A 23425-nucleotide genomic window follows, 5' to 3' on the forward strand; every position below is an offset into this window, starting at 1 on the left:
CTTCATTATAATAACAAAATTTGAAAATCGAAATATTGAATTTCGAGTAAAACCAATGGTATCTTCTTAATTGCCATGTCGCAGTGATGAACATATTAAAGAATAAGAGACCACGGAATGGATTTTCATTCTATATTCAAAAAGCAACTTTATTTGTCATCCTCGTTAGTAGCGTGTACAAAAGAGAAATGGATTAGTCGGTTGAAGTGTTCTTGTGTACAGATAGATTTAATATATTGTCGGTTTGTTGAGGAGAGAATAGTTCCGTTTACACGTGTTTATAGCTAGCAGTCGTTGGAACGAAGGAGGCCGGTTAAAGGAAAAAGAAAGAGCAAGTCTTCAGTGCATTTACGTGTGTAGTAGGTGTGTGTGTGGCAGTGTATTGACAAGAGCATTTCTGTAGCATGATAAAGAATGTTTGGATACCGCACGTGAAAACAAATGGGAGTTAGGAGGTTGTCGGGTTAACTTGTTGTACTTGTGTTCAGCCTGGGGCCAAAGACCCAGGCAAAATCTGCTGCCGGCTGAAGCCAGAGAGAAAGAGGGGTAAGAGTTTCAGATTTCGCCTTTTATGTACTCGGTCACATGATTGAGAGCTGGCTTGTGATGGAACAAGCCAGGGAGAAAATGGATTTCAAATCTTGAGCCGCGACAATTAGCTCCTACCTGTGATTGTAGCAAGTTTCGGCTGCTACGATATCCAAAAATGACGAAAAACGATAAGGTAGAAAATTAATTTATTATGAAACCGTTTTCAAAGACAATTCGCGGAAATTGAGTTTTGCTATATATTTCAGTTTTCAGACGAGTCGACCTCTGGTTGCTTTTTTAGCAATTAATTTCATTAATAATTTTCTACTGTATCGTTTTTTGTAATTTATGGATATATTCATTACTATGACATGACAATTAAGTAGATACCATTGACTTTACTGGAAATTCAATATTTTGATTTTCGAATTTTGCTATTATAATGAACAAGGACCAAAAATCTTTGATATATGTACCTGTCACGGAACAAAGATATCAACTTCCAAAAATCACATAAATTGACCTAGTATTTTTGTTTAAACTAAGAAAATCACATTTTATTACAGAGCGAGACGTTATGTTTTGATCCGCCATGTTTAATAAATAAGCGCTAGACAACTCAATTCGAACTATCGAGATTAAAAACAGGTATAATTTCCTATTTAAATTGCTAAAAAGTGCAAAAAATGATTATATATATATATATATATATATATATATATATATATATATATATATATATATATATACACACATAAAGTTACTTGATCAGTGATCAATTTAAGTGATTTTTGGAATACGACATTTAAGATTTTTCTGCAATTTAGTTTTTGAAGATAGACTTACTTCTTTCACACACGCACACATGTACATAAATTCATCTACAAAAACGATTGGGGTTCAAATAAGTAGGTGTGAATGCGGTATTGTGGTGATAGTGACCGGCTAAGAGTAATGATCTCAAAGTTTCGTAGACAACTAGAAAGATCCACGATGGATATTGTATTGATTCATGTTATTGTAATTTTGTATTATTCGGTGTGCAATAAACTATATATGCGAGAGAGAGAGAGAGAGAGAGAGAGAGAGAGAGAGAGAGAGAGAGAGAGAGAGAGAGAGAGAGAGATAATAAAATTATAACAAGGGAGTCAATTGCGTCGTGGACTCTTTAGTCAGTGCGTCAATTTCATTTGCGAAAGGCACATTTCAGCGATTATTGCTGCTACTACTACTGCGTCGCCTTTCGTGATATCACACAAAAGACGAAAAAAAATCCTTATTTTTTTTAATAGACGAATACTAAAAAGGAGTTCTCGTTTTTCTACAGCTAAAAAGAAATATCTCTACAACTGTAAAAAAAAAAAAAAAAAAAAAAAAAAAATCAAACTCCCAAAACAAAAAATAAACAAGTATCTCAAGTGATGAGATTATTCGCGTCCAGAACAATGATATCAGTTTGACGCGAAGGGAGCATTTGTGGAAGTGATATCGACTTTAGGCGAGATGTGTTGAGAGAAAGACGAAACCGATGATGCTAGCACATATCTAACGAACTTTCATCCAGTGATTTATGGTGGCTGAAAGATTAAAGAGGTTGGTAGAATCGACGAAGAAATCTGTGATTATTTCCGAGATTAGCGACCAAAAGAAGTAAAATAACATTGACCCTTATCGTAGTATTAATAGCAGTAATAGTTATAAACACGTTTATAATAATAATGTTACAGCAAATAGGCCCGACCTGAACCAAATTCTGGGCTGCGTCCTCGTCGATACAGATAAGGTCGCTTGTTTTAGCGGTGTTAATAATGAGGCTAATTAACGCATTGAGAAAATTAAAATAAGTTGAACTTTTTTTTTTTAAACATGGGAGTCACCACTTATGATCAATGCTCAGAGGCCACTCGATGATAAGGGTTATAGAGTGAACAGTAATCAATGGGACAATATCCTAGTAATCGTTAGTTGTGAAAATTTGGTAAATTGGATTACTTAAGCGGAACGGCTCATCAAGAACTTGTTTACGTTGGACTTGAAGACAACCATATTGTAGTCAGCTGGAAAACAGAAAAACGGAGGACAGTTCCACAGGCGTGCAGTTAAGAAAGAAGCTTTGTTCATGGAATCTGCGTTTAGGTTAAGGAACAGATAAAAACTGATGAAATTGTTGTTCAGCTTGATAATAATAACACAAAAAGCGACAAGAAATCTTTAGCAATGAAAACTCGAAGTCTGTCAAAAAGGTCAAGCACATTTTGACAATAAAACTAAAAAAGTATATCACAAATAAACGTTACCAAAAGCAAGATAAGTTACTCTTCTACCTACCTGAATAAGTTTTTGGTATTTTAAAGCGTTTGTTTATTTCGAAACACAAACAGTGTTACGTTAGAACAAGAAAAAATTAGCTGACATAAGATGTCATATTGGGAGTTTTCATAGTCGCTCAAAAATCGAAATTAAACAAAATACTGATAGAAACCCACCCAATAAATGTCATCGTGACATTTTTCATTTTATTGTCCATGCTACAGAATGCCCAAGACCAATAATAAAACTAAAAAAGAAAATAAACATCGCTATTCGCAAATAACACACACAACGACAATTATTCACAACAAGACAATGGCTACCCCGTTGTTCAAAAGAAAATTCTCTGGTCCAACAACGGTCCCTACAAAAGCTAGTCGACACCCGACCCTTTTTCGGACAAGAGAGCGCAAATGGAACAATAAATGGAAAGCAGACTTTCCCTGGTTGGAACGAGGGGTTAACGATCAGGGTCGAGAAGTCGCCATGTGTCTGTTATGTCGAAACGCCGGCATGAAAAATAGCTTTGCTAACGTCGGGAGCACAAACTTGCAATATTCGGCTTTCCTGAGGCACAAGGTAAACCGAGGACACAGACAGGCGGCTTTGGTTAAAGAAACCAGAAATCAAGAAACCGGATTTCTTATTACAACAACAACCACTGATTGTCCCGCTACTGCGCCCCCTCCCACTATCGTAAAAACCGAACCGCGTTTTGTATGGACGGAAGAACCCGCCCATCCTAGCAACCCTAACAGAAACCCTATATGTTCTTCATCATTGTCACCCACATCACCACCAGAACAGACCGAATTGCAAAAGCAGCATGTTAGTCTTAAACAAGAAGAAGTGGTTATTCCGACTTCTTCTCCATCGCCACCAACGCCAGATTTTTTTGACATGGCTGAAAACCCGATTGGCCCTCAGCAACCCGTTTATCCTACTTCTGTCCAGCAGCAAGTGCAGGAACATAGCCACCCTATTGTCTCGCCATCTTCCTATTATTCTACAAATGCTTACGTAGATGTTGTTGCTGATGATCGTCATGATGCTAACGATGATCTCGGCAGTAACATCCCACCTTCCGATTTTGTGAAGATCAACGACCACAATGGTGACCATTCGAATAAGCCCTCGTCTCGTCCCCAAAGGATATTTTTGCTCTCCAAAAAAGATCCCCCTCGTCAGCTCTCTGGAGATTTAATCATACTTGAGGTAGGTGTCAAGTTTAGCCCGACAATTCCACAATATTTTTTCTCCAATTTTATGTATTTTTAGTGTCTTGATTATTCGGATAAAGGTACTTGTACAGTTTAATCAATACATTAAAAAATGAAAATATCAAAAGTTTAAATTGTATGTATCCGTTATGGAATGAAGTTCTCCGAAAATTTGTTTTCACTTAATTTCATCAAGTAGTTTTTGTTTTACAGCGAAACAATTTATGATACCGAGCAAAAGGTTCGATTCTTAGGAAGAAACGCTAGTATTAAAAATAGGGAGGGAGTGTCGGCACTTTAACTGGAGTTATCTCCCGTGGCGTTTCTAAACTCCAAACAAAAATTAAGAAAAAATCCAAGATGTCTACCTTCAACGTGCTGTCATAAAAACGTGTTTTTCCGCTGTAAAAAAAAAAAAAAAAAAAAAAAAAAAAACTACTCGATCAAATTAGGTGAAATTTTTTTCTGAAGATCTTCAGTTCAGAACGGATACGTAGAATATAACATTTTTTCGATATTTTCATTTTTTAATGTCTTGATTAAACTGTACAAGTACCCGGATAAATCCCCCAAAATGGTACTTCTAAAGTTTATCGCCGGAAATGGAGACGCCATTTTTTTTCGGGCACCTGTCATTAGAATCAGAGGGATAAATCAATATTTTAAACTATGACCGAAGTAGGAAATAAATAACAACAACAAAATTAAATTTCTCTGCCCCTACAATACTAATTAGTAATTAGGTTTACAAATGGCGCTTGCCCAGTTTAAATGATTATGAATGTCATTTTCATTTTTTAATAATAATAATAATAATAATATATACATTTTATTGAAAAGCTTTCCCGTTTTCATTAATTAAAACGAAATATTTCCAATTAAACAATTACGGCTATATGTTCTCTTTCACTTTTTTTTTGTGCTAATGCAGAGAGTGATCCGCGTTATTTTTTAAATCGTATTTACACGTTTAATTAAAGTTTTATATGTTTTTTTTTATTCAATTGTCAGGTTAAAGTGCAGAATAGGTAAAAAACACTTCCCTCCCGATGTTACTTCCGAAAAGAACTATGAAAAAAAAAAAAAAAAAAAAGAAAAAAAGGTACTCATGCAGAGAGTGATCCGTGCTGAAATAATAACGTTAATTTTTAAAAAGCAATTCTTAACATCGGGAGGGAAAGGTGTTTTGTACCTATTCTGTACTTTAACCTGACAATTGAATAAAAAACATATCATAAAACTTTAATTAAACGTGTAAATACGATTTAAAAAATAACGCGGATCACTCTTTGCATTAGCACAAAAAAAAAAAAAAAAAAAAAACGTGAAAGAGAACATATATCCGTAATTGTTTAATTGGAAATATTTCGTTTTAATTAATGAAAACGGGAAAACTTTTCCATAAAATGTATATATATAATTATTATTATTAAAAACAGAAAATGAAAATGACATATTCATAATTGTTTAAACTGGGCAAGCGCCATTTGTAAACCAAAATGTTTATTGTATAAAAATGTATCAAAATATAATTGTAAAGACATTTATTGAAAAGTCTTTTTAAGAAAATATAATTTCTGTAATTTTTTTGTTATTTATTTCCTACTTCGGCCATAGTTTAAAATACTTTTTTTTTTTTTTTTTTTTTTTTACATGGTCACCACTTATCAAGGCACAGAGACCACTCGGGGATGAGGGTTATTGCGTGTACAGTAATCAATGGGATAGTATCGTAGTAATCGTTAGTATTGGAGATTTGATAAAGTGTCTTAATTAAGGGGCCGGTTCATCAGGAATTTGTTTATTTTTCCCTCTGATTTTAACGACAGGTGCCCGAAAAAAATGGCGTCTCCATTTTCGGCGATAAACTGTAGAACTACCAAAAACTTTGGTAATGCACTTACTGATCTGCGCTATTTTTTAAATCGTATTTCCAAGTTTAATTAAAGTTTTATGATGTTTTTTTTTTATTCAATTGTAAGGTTAAAGTACAGAATAGATAGAAAACACCCCCTCCTCATGTTAAGAATGGCTTTTTAAATAATAACGTTATTATTTCGGCAAGGATAAATAAGTGCATGAGGTGTATCAGAATTTTGAGGGAATTTTTGACACCCCTTACACAAAACTGCGAATAAAATATAAAAAAACTCGTAATTTCTCATTTTAAAGTGGGTTGTTTATTTTCTTTATGGATTATACTTCCAAAATAAACTATTAAAGTTGTTTAAAAAATAATAGAAATATTATTTTTTATTTAAAAAAAAAAAAACAGTGTTTACAAAGTGCTGGCGCGTCTTCATGCCGCCATTTTTTTCTACGTAATAAAATCAATTGAATTTTACGAATTAAATATTTTTCAATCTTTAAACTTTAAAAATCTATTCAAATTTTTCTATTGGTTCAATTTTTATGATATTTTCAGGGTCAATGTGAAATTTTATGCTCTTTCCAATAAACTAAATATAATATTTTGGACAAACTTTTCTTTTAAAATTCACCCCCCCCATTTTGAAATGTCTATTAAAATTTTAATAATTAATTTATGTACCAAAAGTTTATATATCACAAATTGAAGATAAAAGATCAATAATATATTGTAATTTAAAACAAAAAAAAAAAATAGTTTTTTTGGAAATTTACCTGTAAAGTTCAAAGTGTAAAACCATGTAAAAAAAAATAAAATTCAATGTCGTTTTTTAAGTGGGAGCTTATATTATGCTTAGAATGTCAAGTAAATATGGGATGCTTACAACAATTTTTTTCTATTTCATTCAATGTTTTCTTTCTTTTTTTTTTTTTTTTTAGAAAAAAAAATTCAGTCGATAAAGAAGTATTAAAATATGTTGATCAAAAACTCATGTATTTCATTAAGAGAATAAAAAAAAATCGGTCAACTGTTTTTTTTGTTTAACAATAAAATTTATAAGTGAATAATTTCCGTTTTTAAGTACGGAGGACCGAAATACTAGATTTAATTTAAAGCACGCATTAAAAAGGCACATTAATTGTGTCCCTTCAAGGAGCCAGAATATAAAGGCGAATAAAATCAGACTTGTCTCCCTTTATTTGAACAGTTAAAACAAAATGTGAGTTCGCGTTTGTTTTTAATCCTTGTTTAGAAAAGTATTTTATTTAAAAAGGACATGGAATATAAGTATAAATATGGATAAATTCTTAACAATTGAACTCCTCATCGAATACTAGTTTTTATAGGTAAGTATTTTTTTTGGAATTTATATATTTTTTATAATCGAAGGAAGTAAAATTTTGTTGTTTCTTAAAAAAATCTTTTTTTAAGGAAAACCGATTTAAAAAACATATTTCATAATTTGCTATTAAACCTGTTATTTTTTAAAAATTTTTTGGTCTTTGCTCCTTTAATTAAAAAAAAAATTAGGGTTTGAATTACAGTTTTCAAGAAGTTATAAGCTTCGAAAGACAGGAAGTCTAAATATTTCAGTGTTTACCGCGAATTTTTACTGACGATTTCTGACATTGCTAGTGCATGAGTAGCAAAAATTTAGTACACAAAGTTAAGATGCTGGAAATGGACTATGTTTAACTAAATATGGAACGGATATCACTTAGCATGAAACGAAATACGCAATAATACGGAAACACTTTTAATCATGAAACAATAAAAAAATAATAAACTTCTGTTTTATACATTTTTATAAATATTTTTTTTTATATTTAAAATATATTCATATGGAAATATTTGATTTCAAAAATGTAATTTAAGCTTTCACAGTTTACATTTCTATAAATATTTTTCTAAATAAATATAAAATAAATATATTTTTAAAAATATTCATATGGAAATAATTAAAAAATTTTCACAAATTTTATCACATAATTTTGTCATAAATAATAAATCATAAAACCTTCAATTGAATTACGAAACCGAAATCAAAGTTTATTATTATTTATTTTTTCATGATGGCGCAAGAAGTGTTAAAGCTAAAATAATCGTTTGCAATAAATAATTTCCATATGGTTTTGTATTTCGTTTCATGTTTAGTGACTTCCGTTCCATATTTTATCTGAATCGAGTCCACTCCTGGCGTCTTAACTTTGTGTACTGAATAACCATTTTTGCTTCATGTATACGACCGGTACAACACTATCCCCTATATATTTTCGTCTTGTTTTTCAATTTTTTTCAGCAGGTTATTAGGTGTGTCAGAATGTTTTGGGAATTTTTGACACCCCTAACTCAAAACTGTGAATAAAATATAAAAACCTCGTAATTTCTCTTAAAGTGGGTTGTTTATTTTTTTTTTATGGAATATACTTCCAAAATAAACTATTAAAGTTTTTTTTAAAAAATAATAGAAATATTATTTTTTAAATGACAGTGTTTACAAAGTTCCTGCGCGTGTTCATGCAGCCATTTTTTCTACGTAATGAAATCAATTAAATTTTACGAGTTAAATTTTTGGTTCTAGTGCACCTATTGATCTGTGCTGAAATAATAACGTTATTATTTAAAAAGCCATTCTTAACATGGGGAGGGGAGGGTGTTTTGTACCTATTCTCTACTTTAACCTTACAATTGAATAAAAAAAAAACATGTCATAAAACTTTAATTAAACTTGGAAATGCGATTTAAAAAATAGTGTGGATCAGTAAGTGCACTAGCAGCAAATTTTTTTCAATCTTTTTACTTTAAACATCTATAAAAAATTTTTTATTGGTTCAATTTTTACGATATTTTCAGGTTCAATTTGAAATTTTATGCTCTTTCCAAGAAACCGAATCTAATATTCTAGACAAGCATTTTTTTTACCCCCCCCCATTTTGAAATATCTATTAAAATGAAAATAATTAATTTTCTTACCTCGGATTTATATATCACAAATTGAAGATAAAAGACCAATTAATAAAATAAGCTAATTTAAAACAAACCAAAAAAAAAAAAACAATAGTTATTTGCATATTTACCTTTTAAACCTTTTTTTTTTTTAAAAACGCGTTGATTTTTTTTTTTTTTTTTTTTTAAGTGAAACCTTATCATCTTATTATATTGTCCGGAAAACTTTGTACAATTATGACAATTTTTTCTATTTCATTCAATGTTTTTTTAGATATTTAAAAAAAAAAATCAGTCGATAAAGAAGTAATCAAATATATTAAATCAAAAGCTCATGTATTTCTTTGATGGAAGAAAAAAAAAATCGAAAATCTGTCGAGTGGTTTGCGTTTAATTGGCGAAAACTGATGAGTGAAATGTGATCATTTTTTACGTATGGTAACCCATATCGACCAACTTTATTGACTTCAAATATCTAATTAATTACAAAGGGGAGATAAGGGAAGATAAATTAAATGATTGTTTCTTCATATAGTTACTATCGAGATTACTTTGGAAATGTATTTGATTTAATGTGCTGTTTTTACGTTTTGGAAATAATTATTTATGTCCCTTTGAGGCATCCATATTTGACACCTTGAAAAACCAAGAAACACCAGATAACGCATTGCGAAAACGCGATTTTCGGGGATCCTTGCTTTAAAAAATCCTTTTATTTAAAAAGTACATGGAATATAAAATATAAATATGGACAAATTCTTATAAATGAAGAATGGAAGCACCCATTGATTAGTGTTTTTTTATAAGTAAGTGATTTTTTGGCATTTATATATATTTATTAGATTTGGATTAAGTTAAAATTCGTGGAATCTTTTTTAAAGAAAACCGCTGAAAAAAAATATGGTATATTTTTCGATTAAACATTTTATTATTTTAAAATTTGGTCTTTGCTCATTTTAAAAATTACATTTTCATTTTGTTATAAGCTTATATATATTATCTATATTTTGATAGAGAGTCTAATTAATCAAATGTTTATTCACTACTTTGTAATGGTGACTTCTGACACTGCTGGTGGATTATTATCGAATGGACACTAGTCTATCAGTTTATAAAAGAACATTTTAGCAAATTGGTCACCCATTTTAGAACCACTCGATGTTTGTTAGGCCAAATTTTGCGAATTTCCCTCTTTTTTTTTTTTTTTTTTTTTTTTTTTAAATTTTGCTTGGAATTTGCCCTTTTCCTATTATTTTATATACATATTTATGGTCATCGTCAAGTTTCGTCACCCGACATTTATAAAGTTTTTTGCTTGGGTAATTTTTATTTTTTTATTTTTATTTTTTTTTGTTTAATATGCAATGTTCATGTTTCGTCAACCGACATTTACAATTTTTAAATTAACAGGAAAACTCTGATATACTTACGTGCATGGACAGCAATACAATAAATCGATCCCCCATATTTGAACCACTTAACAAGAACATGCATGCCCCTTTTGCATAAAGGATTTTTCATTTATCAATCTAAGGGCAATAACTAATGGTCAACTAAAGACTTACCCTTAAAAAGTTGATTTTTAGGGTATTCAGATCTGTATTCTATACTGTTTTCATTGGTCGCCATGTTTGTTTTCACGTGCGTGTTGTCATTGAATGGTTCCAATATGGAGGATCGATTTATTGTATTAGAAACTGTGCACTAATTTAAGTACAAAACAAACATGGCGACCAGTGAAAACAACATAGTATACAGACGCGAATACACCTAAAAAACTTTTTAAAGGTTAGTTGGTACTCTAACGCACGTCCTTAAACTGATAAATGAAAAATCCTTTATGTAAAAGGGATGTTAGTGTTCTTGTCGACTGGTTCCAATATGGAGGATCGATTTATTGTTGCAGAAACTGTGCACACACATAAGTATACCAAAAGGTTTTCCTGTTAATTTAAAAATTGTAAATGTCGGGTGGCGAAACTTAAAGATAACCATAATATATGTATATAAAATAATCAGAAGGGGCAAATTTCAAGTGTATGTGTGAGTGGGGGGGGGCAAATTGCTTAACAGAGGCTAAATTCACAAATTATGGCCTAAAAACGTTGATTGGTTCTAAAATGGGTGATCAATTTACTAGAACGTTTCATAAGAAATCCAGCACCCCCTACAAATATTTAAATCTTGACATTTTTGCTTATTTTATTTTTGATAATCTGGTCCATAGTGTCCATCCGATAATAATCTGCTGAAAAAAAAAAAAGACAAAAATAAAAAAAAATATAGGGAAGGGGTACCGCTCATACATGAGAACCCATTTTATTTTTACTTCATTTTATTCCCTTTTTCCCTACACAATGCGGTCCTGGATATGACCTTAAACTATATCCGATGGTGAGGCCCCAGCTTGCAGCCTTTGGGGAGTGTGGAGCCACCCTTTAATGCCATTGCTCCCAGGTCCACTATGACCCGGAGTGGTAGTACCTGTTAGGGTCCCAACTATGGGTTAAATAGAAACCAACTTGGAAAAAACCCCAAATATATTCTATTAAAAAATTGTTCTTCAAAATCACTGGATTTGGCATTAAATAACCTGGAAAAGGTTGATATGTCGTAAAACAACCAACCAATCCAATCCTACACAATGCATATTTCCAATTGAACTTACGAGGTTACTATTCGGGATCATGTCTAACAGGGACTGTGAGAAATTAAGCAGTGAGATGTCTGTTTACATTACATTTAAACATCTACAGGTTAGGGAAGCAGGTAGGGAAATTCCAAAGTCTAGCAGTCTGAAAGAAGAAACCATTAGAATGGAAGGCTGTCCAGGATCTAGGGACCTTAATTTTTATTAGTTTTTACCTGAGTATTCCAATCAACTCTCTCTCTCTCTTTAATATATAAAATTATATGAGGTGTCTTCAATAAGTTTCCAGACATTTTTCATATGGGTACTTTTATTGATAGTACACACATGAAACTTTACTTCTCTTCGAAGTAATCTCCTTCGGCTGCAATGCATGTGTTGTACCGTTCAAACAACTTCTGGAAGGCTCCATGGAAGTCCTCTTGTGTGAGCGTGTCAATGACCCTTGTCACAGCCTCTTTCATCTCCTCAGTTATATCATAACGACAGCCTCTAACGTTTTCCTTGAGTTTAGGGAATAACCAAAAGTTAAAGGGAGCAAGGCCTGGACTATAGAGAGGATGAAGAACTGTTTTGATGCCCATCTTGACTGTGACAAGGATGGAGCACACGTGGGACAAACTTTGCACATCTTTAGTTCCTCATGAATAATTGTGTGTGCAGGTCCCACACTGTCATCAAACTGTGCACTTATTGTTTCTATAGACACACAATGGTACTTATCCATGAAATTCTATATTTGGCCAATCAACTCTGGTTTTTTGACTTACTTATCCTTCCACACATCTCATGATCTCTCACAGACTCCCTGCCTTCTTTGAATCTCTTATGCCATTCAAAAACTGATGATTGATTCATGTAAGCTGGTCCAAAAGCAGTCTGAAGCATTCCATACGTTTCTGTGGCATTTTTTTTTTTCAAGTTTAAAACAGAATTTTATTGCATATCATTCTTCTAAAGTTTCCTCATGTTCAGATTGTATTTTTGAAATTCACTAGCTATGATAATCAGGCTGTAGTAGGGTGCATTCCAATTCCTGATGTAGCTGTTCATTTGAACCTGAAATCATAAAAACTGATCAGTCATCTCATAAGATGTAAAGCAATAACAATGAATTTTCAAGAGTCTACGACAATTTTAAATGCCTGTACAAAAAAGTCTGCAAACTTATTGCCGGCACCTTATATAAGCATTGTGAGGAGTCTATGCAGATCGACTAACGTCGTTACATTCAAGAAATAAACAAGTTTATGACATTCATTTATATTCATTCCAAAAATCCCATAGTAACAAACACACAAAAGAATTTTAGCTTGAAGATTCCCTACGGGGGATGAAACACGGGCACTTCTGTATCTTAATTGTTATATATTTTCATAACTTAAGACTAAATTTCAGTTTCTTTGAAGCGTTTAAAATGGTTTTATGGGAGAAAATATTGACACAAGCTCCCATTTAACATTTCAAATATTTCAGATTTGCATTAAATTCAATGCATAACCACACCACCACCGGACACGGCGGACACCAGTTAAGCCAGATTTCATAAGCCTAAAAAATTGGAGACATTTTCTAGAGTAAACATCCAAATGGGAATAAGGATTCTAGATCTAAGGTCTAGTATCATTTTATCTTGATTTTATAATCTTTGCAAGTAGACATAAAAGTGGTACCAAATGGTTTCGTTGGGTGTGGGGGGTTTATTTTATCTGCCCTGCTGCGACAAAAATAAATACGCTGGGGCAGGGCACGTCGTAAAAATTTACCGAAAAAACAAAAACAAAAAAACGATGAGAGTGGAGTTTGGAGAGTGAGTGATGTTCTTTCAAGATGAATGAAATGTAGAAGAGGCTGAGGACGAAAAAGCAGTTTAATTCTTGCCTGAAGGCGAAGAATCATATCAATTGAACTTCATTTCGTTTCGTCGTTTTAGTTTCACTATTTTTATGCAACCGTGATTGCTGCTGCTGCTTGCAAATACTTTTCCCTTGTTTCTTCTTTTATTATTTACATCCAAGTCGCGGTAAAACCGAAACAAGAAAATACTAATTAATATATTGTAACCTCCATGTAGCTTGACAGCAAATATCACTTGACGATTTTACAGCTCTCTGTATATCTGTCGAGATATCCTAGCATATGAAATGAAGACTAAAACGGCATTGTTACCGAGTGTTACTTCAGCTGTTGTAGTAGGTGCACCGTCTCGTCGGTGCCCGGCGAACCCATACGCGAAGAAGCGAAATCGTAGATTCGAAGGGGCCGCCAAATATAAATCTTCCTACAAGACTTCATGGGAGTCCATGTTCAGTTTTGTCCGGGCGTCATCACAGCAGCAACAACAATCTAAATATTATTTTTATTGCACAATATGTGGAAAAGATGTGTCGATCAAGCACCAGGGATTCACGGACGTCGTCCGCCACGCGGAGGGTAAAAAGCATAAACAACAGGAGTTGGTCAACACGCTGGCGGCTTTTGGTCAAGTCGGGACACGGTTGTCGATGCGACTACAAAACCAGAAGGACAGTGATAATAATGATGACAAATCTAGAATTTTTTGTAAAGTAAGTTAAAAATAAGAATAATAAAAAAAAAAAATATTGGCGGAAGAGAGGCTGCTCCTCTCCAGTGCTCCAGGGGGGAATTCTGGTCATTTTGCAGTATAAACAACAAAAGGAAAAAGTGTCAAAAAAAAAAAAAAAAAAAAAAAAAAATATATATATAACAAATAAATGTTACCGAAGTCAAGATGATTAAATTTTTACTTACTTTTCACTCTCACATTAATCTTTAAAATGACGACTTTTATAAGTTTTCGGGTATGCTGAAAACGAATATCGCATTTAAACTTTCCGCAGATGGTTTTCCGGATATTAAGCAGTGTAATTCCTCCTGTTATAAGTGATGGGTATTGTACGCACAAGCGCACCAAACATACGCGTGCTTGCGCGTACAACAATGCCCACCACATATAGCATAATGAATTACATTGCTTAATATCCGGGAAACTATTTATTTGCAGAAAATTTAAATCCGATATTCGTTTTCAGCATACCCGAAAACACCCAAAGTCGTCGTTTAAAAGGTGATTGTTAAGGTGAAAAATAAGTAAAAATTTGCCTCAATTACACTTCTACTTACCTGGATAAGATGTTTGTGTTTTGACTTTAAGTTACTTTAAAACACAAGTAGTGCCGAGTCTTACAAGAAAAGAAAATGGCTGACATGAGACGGTCATCTTGGGGAGTCTTGATAATCACTCAAGAATCGAAAATTAAAATAAGTGGTACGGTACACGGTGTATTTTATTGTATGGGTTTCTAAGGCGCTTCTTCATAATAAAAAACGGAGATCGAAATATTGCATTTCAATTAAAAACCAATGGTTAATTGTCGTGTTGAAATTAGTAAAATATCAAAAAAAGAAATACCGTATTTCTTTTTTGATATTTTTTCAAATACGCAAAATGAAAATATATTTTTTTTTTAGAAATTGCAAGTTATACTTAAATAAATAAATAAATAAATAAGACAGAATAAACCAGAGAGGTAACTGCGGTTTGCCTTGTTACATTTCCCCTCAAAATGATGGCGGAAAAATGGATAGTGAAATCGTGAAAGTACGTGCGTTATGCAATAATACAGTAATATGTTTTGTAACATGGTAATTAAGTAGATAAAATTGCAATTAGTTGATATTGACATAAAAATTTAGTAAATAACATTTTTTTTTTTTTTTTTTTTAAAATGGAAATTCATTTTTTCAACTTTGGATTTGCATGCTAATACCGAAAGCGCCGATTTCTACCATTATATTAATTATTTTTTGAGCGATTATTGATGCTCCTCATCACATGTCAGCCATTTTTTCTTGTTCTCATCACCACTACTTATGTTTCGAAGTAAATAAACTCTTGGTAAATTTGTAGTTAAGCAAGCAAGCGGCGTAAATCATTTGACAGACAAAAAAAAAAAAATAAAAAATAAATAAATAAAATAAAATAAATAAATAAAATAAAATAAAAACTAGTTATTTTTTATATCAAACACATTATTAGACCCCAAGGTTGAAATAAAACTAGAAAAAAAAAAATTCAGTTTTATTATTTTTTCATCATTTTTTATTAGAAGGCCGCCGTCCGTATTGCTTTTAAAATTTGGCTTTTCTAAGATTTGACAAGTTGGTCAAATATGTCCTTTTTTTACGCTCGTTCGTCACAAAAAAAAAATATAGCGGCCAAAAAGATCGTTCCATGAAAGAGCGTAGAAAAGGTCAAATTTGGCCTTAAAAATGCCAAATTTTAAAAACAATATGGAGGCCTCGAATGTCGTACATTTATTCTAATAAAAATAATGAAAAAATAACTGTTTTATTTCAGTTTTTGGGTCTAATGTGTTTTATATAAAAATGAATAGTTTTTATAATTTTTTGTCTGTCAAATAATTTACGCAGCTAAACTACACATTTACCAAACCTTTTTAAGTTAGTTAAACCACACAGACACACATAAAAATTATCGGTCTTTGTTATTGTAGCGAAAATAAAACCAATAGTATCATCTGAATTATCATGTCATAAGGAACATATCCAAAAATTACGAAAAACGATGAGGTGGAAAATTAATTATTAATGAAAATAGGGTGCTTGTGCAGTTTACCAAAGACATTAAAAAGACTAAAGATATTGAAAAAAAATTATATTGTACGTTAGGCATTGCCAAATGAATGTGAAAAAAAAATACACATGATTCCATGACGTCAGATTTGTGTTAACTATACGAACTATGGAAAAGCAGAAGCGACAATGATTTTTAAAACCCTTGTTTATCTTCTTCAAACTGCAATTAAGTAATCTTTGTTATAATTTTGTTAGGTTTTAAGATTTACAGTTTAATTATTAATAATATTATAAACATTTGCATATTAAATATGAAATACGGTTTTACTAAATGTTCATTTGGTTAACTATGGCTTCCATATTTTGTTCGGTAAAAAAAGACAAACAATATATGGGGGGGGGGGCTACAAAATGCTTAATATTTGTGCAATAATATTTTCAAATCGGTTTTAATCTGGCAATAAAATAGCTAACAAGAGCTATGTTTATATTAAAACTTAGCATTAAAAAAAATGTAAACACAATTAATTAAAAATATATGTTGTAACGGAACATTTTGAAATAATGGAATTTTATTGTTTTAATCTTTTAAAAATCAATTAATTTTTATGGAGTTTCTTTTTCTTGGCAATTCAGCTGATTATTGACACGTCTAATCCAATATAAGCCCCACGTATATATTAATTCGAAAAAAATGCTATTTTAGAAAAGAACATATTAAATTTATATCATTTTTTTAATTGTAACTTCAAGGTAAGTTTTTGTTCAATATGTGTAGTTAAATTTAAAAAAATATGGTATTTGTACAGTTTAGTCAAGACATTAAAAAATGAAAATATCGAAAAAAGTTTCAATTGTATGTATCCGTTATGGAACGAAGTTCTCCGAAAAAAAATTTCACTTAATTTCATCAAGTAGTTTTTTTTTTTTTTTTTTTTTTTTTTACAGCGAAAAAACAATTTGTTATGATACCGAGCAAAATGTTCGATTTTTAGGAAGAAAAGCTAATATTAAAGATGAGGAGGGGGATCATCGCTTTAACTGGAGTTATCTCCCTTTGGCATTTCTAAAATTCAAACAAATTTTTTTTAATCCAAGATGGCTGCCTTCAACGCGCTCTCATAAAAACGTGTTTTTTCGCTGTAAAAAAAAAACTACTTGATGAAATTAAGTGAAATTTTTTTTTGGAGAACATCGTTCTATAACGGATACGTACAATATAACCCTTTTTCGATATTTTCATTTTTTAATGTCTTGACTAAACTGTATAAGTACCAAAAATATGTTTTACTTATTTGAACTCTTATGTTTCATAATAAATAGAAATTTCGATAGATTTAAATATATTTTGTTCAAATTTCGAAAAAATAAATGGGAGGTGGGGACACACACTAAAAAAAAAAAAGAATTCCCCTTTTATATTTTACGGAAACTGCATTTTATATTTCATTTTATATTTCATTTTAAAATGAATAAGTATTGAAAATTTCATGAAACTCTGACCATTAGTTGATTTTTGCTAGATTTATTAAGCACGGGTATGTTTTCACGTTCGAAATACTTATTACATGGGAACGTTATTTTAAAACGCCAATTATGTAAACACGATTTTCATCTTGCAATTTCATTATTTTCGTAAAAAATTAAAAAAAAAGTTTATTTTGCCCTTCTTTTTTTTAAATGGTACAAAAGTTATATTGATGATATTTATTATAAAGTTACATCGTTTTACATATGGGGGAAGGGTAATTCTGTGGTGACTTTTGGAGGTGCCTATTGTACGTACCCGTTATCGAATAAAGTTCTCATTAAAAATTGCTTAATTTGATCAAGTAGATTTTTTTTATAAAGAGGAAAATCAAATTTTAATGAGATCAATAGTGTCACCGCCATCTTGCTTATTTCTGTGGACTAGGAGGGGGCGCCAGGGGAGATAACTTTATCACTGCTTAAAGTTTGTTAAAATTTAACAAGATTATTTTGAAACAAAGACAGAACGAATACTTAGATAAATATATATATATATATTTTTTTTTTCACTTTTTTTAAATCCCTTTTTCATTTTGTCCTTTGTTAATCTCTTTTTTGTTTAAAGGCACCCCCCCTCCTCGTCCGCGGAAATCGCTCAGATGGCAATGATACAATCGATCCCATTAAGATTTTATTTTCCTCTGTAAAAAAAAATTACTTGATCAAATTAAAAGATTTTTTCCTTTCTTTTTTTGAAAACTTTATTCCATAACAGGTACGTACAATATAACTTTTTCAATTTCTTTGGTAAACTGCACAAGCACCAAAAATAGTTTTTGAAGACAATCTATATATCTATAAAAGTGAAAGTGTCTGTCTGTGTCTGTGTACATTTCCTGACACAATAACTCTGTCAATTTTCAGTCTACAGACTCGAAATGTGATATACAGGGTAGGGAGATTTGGGAAAATCTTTGTAATCGGTTTTCTGCCAGAAATTTGACTGTTATGGGGTCAAAATTCAACAATTTGACCTTTGAGAACTCTACCAAACTCCTCCGCCAATTTTTGGTCAAAACACCTGAAATTTTAGATATATATTCCTTGGACATGGATCTAACTTAATAACTTGATTTGAGCCCAAAACAATACATGTTAAGGGATCATAATAGGGGTGAAAGTTAAAAAAAAGTTTTTTTACCTCTACCAAATTACTCAGACAATTTCTGGTTTAAACATTTGAAATTTTGAATAAAGGGGTATTCAGAGATAGGGCAAGCTTTTTAATCAGTTTGGGTTGAAAATTTGAGCTACTAGTATATAAATGTATGTATGTTTGCATGTCTGCCTAAAACTTTCGACAGAGGTGACAGATTTTCATAAAATCAGTATCGTTTTGAAGTTCGACCTTTCAGACGACAAATATCGAAAAATTGTCTAAAAATATTAATTTCTTCACCTTTAACTGGGCACTTTTCTACAGGGAGGGGTCGCCTTTTTTGCCGATATTGTCGAAAGTCATCCCCTCTTTTCGATTGTCTAGCCTTAATTTAAACCTACGTCACTTCCGGTTTGGCGGTGGTCGTAACAGCAAAAGACATCACGTTTTTTTCCCATTCTTTTCCTCCTTTGCGGTATGGGTTCGATCGAGCCTGCCTTCCTACTACCACTTTTTTTTATTTATTTATTTTTTTTGCTCAACATACACTTCCAAACACCCGGGCAACGCCGGGCTGAAATGCTAGTTAGTAAAAATTGAGTTTGCAAAAAAGTAAATAAATAAAAATTAAAAATTAAAAAAAAAAAAGAGTGCTTAATCGTAACAAGTGAGATAAATCTTTTCTAAAACTTAAAAATCTTTGGCCAATTTAGCAAAACTTAATCTTGGGTAATTGTTTTCAAAAACTGTTTTCATTAATAATTTTCTACCTTTATCGTTTTTCTTAATTTTTGGATATTTTCATTACTGCGACATGACGATTCAGTAGATACCATTGGTTTCACTTGAAATTTAATATTTCAATTTTCGAATTTTACTACAATAATGAAGAAGAATCAAATAATCCAGGTAGATAATGTTTTTTGATCATTTTTTTTTTGTTTTATTGTCTATACAACAAAATGCCCTTTTAAATGGGGTGGGGGCAGATTATTGTCCATTACCAAGTGTGATTTCTGATTATAAAGATAAAACAAATCCGTATTATTTATCCTTTGCTCCCATCTTGCCAACTGAAAAATGCAATTCTATTTTCTTTCGTGTTTGAACACCATGGCAATACATAGAAAAAAATATTTTAGAATGAAAGTCCATTTTATTATGTAAATTTAACTTAAAATGGGCATTTCCTCTTTGACTCTATAATAGGACAGAACGAGTAACCATTGTTTTTCTCTATTTCCAAAAGAACTATATTTCAATAACTGGGTGATAACGCTTTCTGGCCAGAAAGTGAGCGAATGCTGAACATTAGAATGTTATAAATAAGCATTTGGTCACATCTTTGAAAACTAGTGATGGGACAATTCCAATATTTTTCCCGATTTTGATACAATTACTGATTCTGATTCTTCATTAATCTCTAAATATTTAATTATAAAGTTATTTTTTTCCCAATTACCGTAAAAAAAGCACATGTTAAATGTGCTTTTTTTTTTTTTTTCTAAACGTAAAAACAGACTTGTGGGGATATCTACGGATTTTAATGTTGCTGGTCATTTAAAATCAAATATTTATTATCTAGGTACGGGCAATTCTAATGGCTGCTTAGGCATAGGACCTGGTTTTGAATGCCGGTTAATCATAATATTTAAAAATTTTTCGGTTATTTTTGATTATGTTTAAAAGATTACAGCTTAAAGTTAATTTCTCAAAGAAAAAATAGTGTGTGAAATAAAAAATACATGGAATAATTTTATCTCAAATCTGAAAAACCGTATATTTCACGTAAAAATTCATCATGACAAAAATCGTATTTACATTTTTCTGGCAAGAGAAATATAAGTTTTCTGGAATTATTTCCAAGTGAAGTATTAAGTTAAAGTCTTAAAATAATGAATTAATACAATTAATGTACTTAACTTTTGCTAAAAAGGGTAATAATCATCCAAATATATGGCCATGGTAGCAACAAAATTAGTTTCGTGTCAAAAAAAAAAGTCATGGCGGCAAAATTCAAAGAAGTACGGAAGCACATTAATGACATAATTTCATTATCATTTAACAATGTTCCGCCTTATCGAGCATTTTTTTTTTTTTTAATTTTTTTGCAGTAGCAGACCCCTCGCTGCCCTTAAAAATTCATAAAAATTCAGGAAATAAACCAATTATTATGAAAATTTCAGTATTTATTAATTAACTAGCCGGGGGTACCTGGCGTTGCCCGGGAGTTTAGAAGTGTGTGTGCTCGGGCGGGTGTGTGGGGGGGTGTTAATCAAAATATAAGAATAAGCGAAGTAAAAAAAAACATAAGGCAAACGAACGATGTTAAATGTAAAAATCAGAAAAACAAAAAAAGAAAACGTGAAACAGAAAAACGAACGTTAAAAAATCTGAAAAATACTCCCCCTCCAAAAAAAAACATGTGAAAAATGGCTTAAATAACCCTGCTTCAATATTAAAATTTTAAAAATCGAAAAAAAAAAAGAAGACATCTCACACCACGATTCGAACCCAAAACGTTTAGATAATGAGGCCGCGCTCTAAGCAACTGAGCTAAGACGACGTCACTGAAATTGTGTTGCTTTTTGAAATATTTAAAGTAAATCAGGTTACGATGTCGTATGACGCATGAGAAGAGAGTTTTTGTTGACCCCCCCCCCTGTAAAAAAGTGATGATTTTAGGGTGAAAAAATTAACGTTTTTGGCCAATTTTTCGATATTTGTCAGGCGAAGGTTGGAACTTTAAAATGATACTGCTCTGGCGAAAATCTGTGACCCGTGTCAAAAGTTTTTGTGAGACATACAAACACACATACATACATACACACGTTTTTGCTTTTATATATATAGACTAGCGAGGGGTACCCGGCATTGCCCGGGTGGTTGTAGGTGTGTATGGTATTAAATAAAAAAAGAAACCGGGGGGGGGGGGGTAGGATCGAAGCTGAAGCCCTGAGGCGAAGTTTGAAAATAAAATCGGCCAGCCAGAAGTGAAAGATGTTTGAAAGTCGTTGAGCGTTACGACGACGACGACGATGACGATGTAAGCATTGTTATAAGCAAAGTAAAAAAAGAAAACAACGGTCGGTGGTTTTCTTAGTCAGGAATTCAAAGTCTTACATTCTATGTTTCAAAGGTGACCGTCTTGCTTCCAGACGTTCGACTGTCCATCTCTCGACTCCAGACTGTCGTCTGTCGTCCTCAGACTCTCTGCTTAACTCTAAAGTTTCTAACTATATCGAGAACTTCCCATTTTCCATGACGTCTTACCCATGTTAAAACATGTGTCTTCTTTCACGTGTTCTGAAAATGCGTGTCCAAAACATTTTCCTTTGTTTACAAAAGGAATTTTAACCCATATTTCCAATAACCTATATTTCCAATATGTTAAAAACACATTTATTAAATTATCCTATAGTTGCATTCCTCAATTCAATTTCATAACAAAATTGACAAATGCACATTCCTTTTCTTAAAACTATTTTATCTCTAAGCTAAACAATGGTTTGTTTTTACATTCCATTTTCTAATTCTCTCTCGTAATCTATTTCTAAACCTAAATTACGAGGTTCGAATTTCGTCTATTCTATTTCATTTTTACATTTAACTAATTCCCTATTTTTATACTTACATGAAAAGGGGACAACCCTTATCATGTAACAAGAGCATCCAGCATTAAAATACTTGTAAAATAGGCAGAGGGATGCAACATTTCATCGATGGGCCAACGGTTGAAGCCTAGCTGATAGTGCGGGACTTATTAGGTTGGCGACTCTTTTGAACTCTGTCTAAGAGGGAGATATTTGGGCCAGTGCGTCTCCAGTAGCACTGGCCCAAATATGGCAACAATACTCCATACATGGGCAAATGGTGGCCTTGTAGAGGTACAGGATACTTTCAGTCATAAGCAACTTTCTAGCATGGTAGAGAGAGCCCACCTTCTTTGCAGTTTAGTTTAATGTAATCTAATCCCCTTTTTTGGAATTTATATTTCCCTGTGGATATCATAATTATCCTCTTTTAAAAGTGTGTGCTAAATGAATACTTGGGAAATTATTGTACTTCATTTCATTCTTTTAAGAAAAAAAACAAAAAACTTTGGATTACTATAGCAGTTAAGCACCCAATTCTTAGAATATCAAAAACATTTTGAGAAACAAACTGTTTAATTTTAAGAGAGTAGTCAAAGGTATTACTATTGCATTCTAATCTATAAAACATAGGTGTATATATTTACATGTTTTGTGTATGTGTATACATATTTATAAATGTCTCTTATCTTTTGGTGGTTATAATGTATGTACACATTTAGTTAATATTATTGTAATGTTCTTTTTCATTAACTGGCCAGTTTTGGGAGAATGGGTATAAATATAAAGGCTGTTCATTTACTATGTGGCAATATATAACATACACTGGACACATACCTTCTTCGTCTTGGTTGGTCTATAATTGAAACAAAACACCAAATCGAAGTCATACTTTTTATATAACTTTATTCATTGGTCGTTATTTCCCATTGGAGTTGCAAGACATTGTAATTTCTAAATTATGCTAAATTCCTGTTTCTTCCAGCTTCCAAAACGCGGAGACTATATCTTTCATGCTAACTTGTCCAACTTTTCGGATCTGACTCCAAACTCTAA

General features: G+C 31.8%; 1 protein-coding gene across 2 annotated transcripts in view; it reads left to right on the plus strand.

Annotated features, from left to right (window-relative positions):
* Positions 1-23425, plus strand: part of LOC145260468 (uncharacterized) — a 91541-nt gene that overhangs the window by 51639 nt on the left and 16477 nt on the right. The window contains exon 1 of one of the 2 annotated variants that reach the window (XM_080118554.1): positions 1708-4056. The exons of the other annotated variant lie outside the window; for it this stretch is intronic. Within the exon in view, the coding sequence (XP_079974680.1) occupies positions 3067-4056 (990 nt within the window). The 5' untranslated portion in view covers positions 1708-3066. Of the gene's footprint in view, positions 1-1707; positions 4057-23425 lie in introns of those variants that run through there. 2 annotated transcript variants of the gene reach the window in all.

This window comes from Euprymna scolopes, chromosome 36, assembly GCF_053919585.1.
Source record: "Euprymna scolopes isolate OS-2025 chromosome 36, ASM5391958v1, whole genome shotgun sequence".
In the NCBI taxonomy this organism is placed as follows: Eukaryota; Metazoa; Mollusca; class Cephalopoda; order Sepiida; family Sepiolidae; genus Euprymna; species Euprymna scolopes.